The 8,576-nt window shown below is 35.3% G+C and overlaps 1 protein-coding gene across 1 annotated transcript; it reads left to right on the top strand.

The window, feature by feature from the left end:
* The first annotated feature begins 209 nt into the window (after positions 1-209).
* Positions 210-7,178, top strand: LOC140855284 (uncharacterized). The gene is made up of 5 exons (XM_073251155.1): positions 210-265; positions 783-956; positions 2,506-2,667; positions 4,264-4,685; positions 6,567-7,178. Exons 2-5 carry the CDS (start codon positions 827-829, stop codon positions 7,176-7,178), a joined length of 1,326 nt encoding a protein of 441 aa, XP_073107256.1. The 5' UTR covers positions 210-265; positions 783-826.
* The last annotated feature ends 1,398 nt before the right edge of the window (positions 7,179-8,576 follow it).

Raw genomic sequence — 8,576 nt, 5'->3', positions numbered from 1 at the left:
ATGACTTTCCAAATAAGAGAGGAGGAAAATCAGTAATTCTGAAGTATCATTCTAAATTTAATTTCTTATGCATATTCTAAATATAAAAGAGTTCTTAATGAAGAAGAAAACCAAGATACATTTAATTATCCAATTGATATAGATCAATTAGAACTATCAAATGGATTCCCACTAATTAAGTTGAGATGATGCATTTTTCTTGCAGCACCATGGACCAATGATGGTGATGATAAGCCCAAGCACATTATAGACGTCGAAAGCTCGGGTAATATTTCTATATATGCATGCATGTGTATGCATGCATGTATATGTATACAGATGTATGCATGTACATATGTATGTATTTATCGAGTAATATGCTTGCTATTTGATTATCTGTTAAATTGTAAAGTTTGGGGTGTCATATGTTTTGCCCTTACTTTTGGGACTATTTAAAGAGTAATGGCTAAAAATAGTCGTAGGTTTACTGATTTCAAGAGCAATGTGCCTAATTTTATCAAAATCTAAGAAGGAAAAAAATGAATAATTGCAGAACATGTATGATGAAGTTTTTTTGTTTCTTGAAATTGTTTGTAAAATTTTTAAAACTTTTGGTAGCAAATATTTATTGATTTAAAAAAAAAAAGTAAAAATAAAAATCAGTGATTGCATAAGTTTTGCTATCTTCAATCTCCATGCGGTATTTTACTAATTCGTAGTGGGAGACAGAAGTGCAAAAGATCTGGGATGCCAAATATATCCTTAGTTAACTGGAGGCATTTTTATCATCTTTAATTTGCTAGGGGAAGGAGTTAAAAAAGGAGACCAAGCAGACCAAGAGAAGACTATGGTACAAAAACAAGGCATTCCTCCTATCTCACCAAATCAGCAAAGATGTCTCGAATATCTCAAATCATTCTTCAAGAACATCTTCAGTCAAGTTCTTAAAGCAATTGTCTTCCTACTTCCTTTCATAGGTAAGATATATTTCTACGGCTTATTTAAGCCTCACATAAAGTTATGTAGCATGCTTTTCTTTACCTTGCCCAACACTCACAATAAGAAATCATAAAATCTGCAACATTATTTTAGAGGTATTTTTTAAAATTACCAAGAAAGAACACTCTGTCCCATATTGTGATAAATAATCTAGTATTAGTTTGTCGCTCATCTTTATTTGTCTTAATAAGCCAAAAATACTCTTCAAATACATGACTAATTGACACAAAATAAGAATACCGGTTAAGAGTATACATTAATACCAAGTTTAACTTAAACCTTAAATAAGGATGCACAAGATCGATTTGGCCAAGGAGCTCGATAACCAATCTAATCAGATTTTTTATAAAAAAATATTATAAATTATTTAAATAAAAATATTTAATATAAAAAATATTTAAAAAATTATATTTTAAATACCATTGCAACTCTTTAAGTTTGGTATAAATAAAATTATCTATATTTTAAAGGACTTGTAAGGAAGAATTGTATATAAATATAGAAATATGTTGAAGTTATTAATATTTTTGATATTTAAAGAAGTAAGATAACCAATCTCAGAGAGTGTAAGAACGAGATGTATGGCCACCTTTAACAAGATATGAAAGATATGCAATTGAAATGATAAACTTGGTGATTAGAAAAAAAGGGGGAGAACAAAAACAAAGGATAATCTTACATGCAAACATCTATTCCAAATAAGAGAGGAGGAAAATCAGTATTTCAAAAGAATCATTCTAAATATATTCTGTTTCGTATGCATATTCTAATTAGAAAAAAGTTCTTAATGATGAAGAAAACCAAGATATATGCCTTTGATATCCATCATGAATGTCCACCCTCGCCCGCAATTTTTTTCTCCTTTCAAACTTTTTTGCTCATACCAAATTACCGTCATGACAACGTTCTCTTATTTATATTGTGCAAGCCAAACACTAGTTCGCATGAGAAGAAAGCATCTATTCTAACGTTTTTGGTAAAATAATAATTATAAGAGTTGGACCTAAAGCCAGTATAACGTGTAAGCTGTAGTCTAGCATGCATTTCGTATAGTCCATGAAAGGAAAATTGGGTATTTTGTATTTTCTGGCAAGAAAAGTGGTTACTCATGCATGTTTAACAAAACCTTCATCAGAAATTTTCATGATGATTATTAGGGAGGAGTGTTTGAAACATACCCAAGTTTCGGGATGTTGTCTGACCTACAAACTGAATGGGTCAGGCTACCTAACAAACTGAATGGGTCAAAATTGCCATCAATACACAAATACACAATTTAAAAACTCTGATTAAGAAAATTATTTACCAAATTTTTTGAGCATTTGACAGGTTTTTTTTTTCTTTGAAAAAAAAAAAACATTGAGAATGAATGCCAGCACCATGCTTAGGCTGGACCCCTTCGAAGTGGAGAGGATGCCAACCAAACGAGTCAAGTGTTGGCTGGAGGATGTGTCAAAAACTAATTTATACAGTATGATACATCTAGTCTTATGTTTAGTACTGCTTTAACTCTGTTGTTGTGAGTAGGCAAGTTCAACGAAATCAGACAGAAGAAGACAGAGAACACATTTGCATATCGGGTCATGCATGAACTTGTTTCGAAAACCAAATGGTGGCAATTTAAAAGCGATGGCAAGAAACCGGCCAAGGAAGCAAATGATGTTCCAAAACCGAAAAAGCAAATTGAAGGTACTACCATGCTTCAATTTACATGCTAATTAACCCTTCTATAAATTCACCAGTCCATTTTAGAAGCAGTTTGAATTTTAAAAACTAATCAAATATGGCATAAAATTGGCCAAGATGATCATGTTGGTTGCATTTGTAGTGAGCTGGGCTATACAAGCACAAGATTTAGTTTCTTTTCTTTTTTTTTTTCATTTTTTTTTTTGTGTGTGTGTAGAAAGCACAACATATTGAAAGCTTATTTAATGCATGTGACCGTATACTTATCAGCCAATGTGTTTGGCTGCAAATCGAGCAGCCTAATGGCTTTCCAACAGGCAACAGGTAATTTTGGATGTACATATTTAATGTGAGAGATGAGGATATAATAATAATTATTGGAATCACATCAATGGTTCAGATGAGTGCCATGCGCGCTCACGTGCAAGCATTAAAAAAACTAGAAAAGAAAGAAATGGATAAATCCTAGGGGTATTTTGATAGTTTGGACAACCGTGACGCTCATCTGAATTATTGATATGAATCCAAAGATTATTATTATATCTTCTCACCTCTTATATTAAGCCACTCCTCTCACTTGATACACTTCCCATACATACATATATATATATATATATATATATATATATATATATATATATATATATATATATATATATATATATATATATATATATGTATGTATGTATGTATATGTATATATACATACATACATGTATTGGTAAAAAACATAAAAAATATGTGAATCTTGGTATCTAGCCGATTACATGTTTTAGGGCATGATAAATTATGTCGATTTTTATTTCTAGAGATCCTTCATTATTTTTTGTTACAAAGCAGTTGAAGCCAAATGCTCTCAAAAATATCCCAATATATAGTACTATATATATTTATATCATAATACTTCGGCCTTTCTAGCGAAAACTTTTGTTGGATGCATGCTTTGTGTAATACTTGTACTGCATATTTGTGTAGGTAATCTGTTTTGCTCTTTATGTTTTGTTTTTTTAAAATAATTTAATTACTTTTGTGCATAATATGACATGCAACTAGATGAATATCAGTCCGGAATAAAATTAACCACTGGGTATTCACTTCAAAAAAATGAAGGGATGTTTGCTTTGGTGGCAGCTCCTTCGTGGCCAAACTTTGTTTGAAAGACTACAAAATAGAACCGGGGAATTTTTCAAGCTTTGAGCTTTGTGGTAATTATTTGTTTCCAGAGTCATGAATCTCAACCGTCGAATATTGTTAGGTATAATTAGGACCTAATTGCTGGAGCTGGTAGAGCCTCTTGTATAGATACACAAATCTGTATTTGATTCATTCTCTTTTTCATCATTTTTTTTATTTTTAGTAGAGCTTTTGTCATTTCTGTATTTTTTAACAAAAAGAAGAAGGAGAAGAAAAGGTGTGTAATAAATTAAGATGCCGGAGTAGGAGGAGAGGCATAACTTTTTGAATCTGAAATCAGTTCATTTTAGTTACACACTGATAGAAGAATGGGGTCAATATATATAAATCACCGGTAGCCCTCTTGACGCTGCTATCACAGGCTAATTCTTTCTTTTATATTTTCCTTTAATAAATGTTGGACAGCTACACCAGTTCTAATAGCAGCAAAGAGAGGTGTAATAGAGATGGTGAAGGAAATTCTAAAGACCAATCCATTGGCTATTGATGAAACGAATTCAGATGGGAAGAACATTGTTCTCTTAGCAGCGGAGTACGGACAGACCGACATTTATAAATATATGTTCAAAAGGGAAGGAATGTTGTCTTCGTTTGGAATGGTGGATAAAGAAGGGAACAGCGCTCTGCATTTGGCTGCCAAATCCGTCCAAAAGCGGCATTGGAGTATCCCAGGAGCAGCTTTTCAAATGCAAGCGGAAGTCAAGTGGTACAAGGTTTGGCTCTTCCCCTACTCATCGGACATTCCAACCCTTTCGCTTCACTTAAACATGAGAGAGATAGGGGGGAGGCCCACTATACATGCTCTTGCATGGATATTTATGAAAGTGGTTAGTCGTCAAAATTTTTGATGGAAGTGAAAACCCATTTTCCTTATGGATTTTTACTTCACATGAAATATGGGAAGTGACTTCCTATAAAAAGTATTTTTTTCACTTTCGCTTCTTTAAAAACTCCAACCAAACAAGAGGCACTTTCTCTACTTTCCAGGAAATATCTATTCCCCCCTCCACTTTTCGTCAACCAAACGAGTTCTATAATGCAAGCAACACCATCAAGAGCAACTGCAAAACCCTCTATTCCACTACTGTTGACCCCATCACCTCTACCCCTGCCGGCCCCAACGCTACCTCACTACTTGACCCTGACAAAAAATAGATGGTGTTAGGTGCTACATGCTGCCATTTGCGCTGCACTATCCATGGTTCAGACTGGGGTAGTTATATCATCACTAATTCATCTTCCAAAAGACTCTAAGGTTTGATACTGAATAATTAACTGATGGTAAATAACTGAAACCATTGCTAACTACTATCTAATTACATAACTATGATTTAGAATTATTTGCTATATTGCTAACGTTGTAAGAGTTAATAGGATAAGTCAAAAAGTCAAGAAAGAAGAGAGAGCTTATTTTACCCTTCCACATGAAACAAAGTTAATAGAGATTGAGACTGACCAATTAAGGCATATCATTTTTTATTCTTGTTTAGCTGCTTCAATTGCCAACAATCCCTAACCATTATATAATCAGCTTCCAAACAGGCCTTAAGCAAGCTAAACTGAGCCAAGCTAGCACAAAGTTACATGAGCCACATTCTTAGCCTAAGATAACATGACTTGGCTTGCTTCAATATCAAGTCAGGAAAAGTCTTCGAGCCAACCCCTGCTTGTGTTCAACTAGATTATAGCTTTCATTCAATGCATCTCACTCCCGTTTATCTATACTATATTACAAATTACACGTATATAGTACACTATAAAATAAGAGATAAATACGTCAAATAGTTTTCATTTGTCAAATTTTTCTTTTTTAAAATAATATCTGAAATAATGTTATAAATCCCATTTTAGTTAATATCAGACTGATAAACACAATATTGTTTTATTTTTGTATCTTTCTATTTGCAACAATTAATATGGACTCTCTCTCAGACTTTATAAATCACCAACTAATATCAATTTTAAATCGTTCAAAAGCACTCTCTCTGATCGTCGAGCCAATGTCTTTCAATTTTCTTCATATTTTTTTTCTTTTTTATCAGTTCTTTGGTCATATAGTTGATCCCATTAGTTTCAAATGCTAGTTTCTCAATCTACCATGTCCCTCAACTTTTTCTCTAATTTTATCTTTTGTTTTAAATATGTATTTATTTTTTTCTATCTTTTTCTATATGTAGTTACATTAGTTATCTATAATAATATATTTGTTTCATTTATTTTTAAAAACCCATTGTGCATTCCGTTGCTGCCATCTTTTTAGTATAAATCTCATATCATTATGTGCTCACTTTATGAGAATTCATTGTTTTAACAAAGTCATTCAGATTTTAATTAAGAAAGAGAACACAACTAAGGTGCAACCAAATTGTATTTACAATCAAGCAAGACAAATAGCGAAAACTTTTTTTCGATGAGGTAGGATATGTACCACAGACAATTCCACTCTTCAAGCAACCCAAATTATAGAGTGCTTTTACCAACTTAGTTTAGTGGAACTCAAGTTTTCCTCAAATTTTAGAAACTTACCTTAGTAGCATAATTTTGAATAAGATGAGATGAACTCTATAATCCTATCGAACATTTATTGGTTCCAAAGCAAATTTTAGAATATTTCACCTGCTGAAATTTTACATATTCATCAAATTCTGCTTCCTCTTAAATTTGGTTGAGCTTATAATATCTCTGTCTTGTCCTCCCAAACTTCCCAGTATGTCGAGAAATCCGTGAGACCCCGCTTCTTCGCGCTTTACAACTCAGAGGGCAAGCTTGCCCAGAAGATCTTCACCAACAGTCACAAGGAACTGATGAAGGACGCTCGGGATTGGCTTATCGGCACCTCAGAGTCATGCTCTGTGGTCGCCGCCCTCGTCGCCGCGGTAGCCTACACCTCCGCCACCAGCGTGCCGGGAGGCAATGACAGCACAGGTATTCCCATGTTCGAGGGCCAGCGCGCCTTCCAGGTCTTCGCCATGTCGTCCCTCATCGCCCTTTGCTCCTCAGTGACGGCTCTCGTCTTTTTCCTCTCTATCGTCACCTCGCGCTTCCACGCGTTCGATTTCGAGACCGCACTCCCAACGAAGCTGATAGGAGGTATGACCACCCTCTTCGTGTCGATCGCCGCCAACCTCATCTCCTTCTGTGCCGGCTATTTCTACGTCATCCACAACGAGCTCGAGTCTGGGTTGTACATCTTATATGCGGCCCTGAGCTTCCCCGTGATGGCATTCTTCCTTACGTCGCAGGTGCGTCTCTATGTTGATCTCATAAAGGCCTCGTTTACCAGGGAGCCGGAACGATCTGAAAAGCGGCATTACTTCTAAGCTGCTTGCTTGTTGTCTCCCGTTTGTTTGTTTCTTTAGGTGGTTTGTTTCTTTAAGTAGACTTATTGTGGTTGATTTGCATCGACATTTGAAAAAACCTTTTAAAACCTCTAGGTTAAATTCTGGGCTTGATTTCATCTAGCAGGTCTGAGTGTGTGTTAATTCATGTACTGTTGGTTGTGTTGTAATCCATGACATGCTTTGAAATTTCATTCTGAGGTTAGTTGTTGATTTTTTTTTTTTTTTTTGACACATTTTTTTAAGAAAAAGGCTCCGAAAGGATTTTTTTTCTTTTTTTTTTTGGATATAATTTAGACTTGGATTAGAGGTGGAGCAAAAATTCTCCGATATGCAAATGATACATTGCACAGGCTGGAAAGGACTGCAATGCATGCAGTATTGAAATTCAAATTCTCTACTGCTTCGAGTTGGCTTCAGGCTCGTCAATCAACTACAACAAGAGCCCTCTTTCTCCTATTGGCCGGGAATGCCCCATTGCTGAGGATGGCACAAAATGGCTCAAGTGTGTCTTCACTCCTCCGTCACTCCACACCTCTGCTCTAGACCCTCCAAGGGTGATTGGATTGCACTGCTCCACAAGATAAAGACTACATAGGTCGTATGGGAAGGTAAATATTTATCCTTTGAAAGGAGACTAACTCTCATCAAATTTGTTCTTTCTACGCTTCCCATTTAGTTCATGTTCAAGTTTAAGATTCCGGCGTGGCTTGTCGAAAGAATCGACAATCTTTTCTTTAAGAAGGGTGATACATACAAATGCTAGAGCTGCATCTTGCAAAGTTCATTAGAGCATTGTCTGTCTCGGAAAAGAAGAGGGGGGGGTTTGGGTATTAACGACATCAGAAAGCTTAACACTTCCTTGTGGGCAAAATGGAGTTGGAAATATCTTAAAAGATCCAAGTATATGGAAATCGCATGTGCATTTTGCTTATGACAGAAAAGTCAAGCTCTCGGCAAATTGGAAACCTGGTAGAGGTTGCTTGAACCTATAGAAAGATGTTTTCTCCCTTTCGGTCTTTTGGAATAGAGCTCAATTCCATAATTGTCAATGGCAAAAATACTCCTCTTGGAAAGATAGCAAGATTTATGATGTACCACTTGGAACCTTTTTTTCGAAGCTCCATGAAACTAACAGGAAGAAGTACAGAATGGTGGCTGATTTCTATAATTCTAATTCCTTGGCTCGGAGATTCGGCTCTCTTCAGGTCGAATATGATCGGTTGCTGTCACTTCTAGCACATAGGACCCCTAATCAAGAGAGCGACAAGCTGATTTGGAAATTGGATAATATGAACTCTTTCACCACTGCCTCCTACTATAAATTCATAAATGCTAGAGGTATTAATTGAAGGAAAGATCGTACGTCCCATCGTCTAA

The sequence above is a fragment of the Elaeis guineensis genome, chromosome 2 (genome assembly GCF_000442705.2).
Source record: "Elaeis guineensis isolate ETL-2024a chromosome 2, EG11, whole genome shotgun sequence".
NCBI classification, from domain to species: domain Eukaryota; kingdom Viridiplantae; phylum Streptophyta; class Magnoliopsida; order Arecales; family Arecaceae; genus Elaeis; species Elaeis guineensis.
This window is presented reverse-complemented; position numbering and strand designations above follow the sequence as displayed.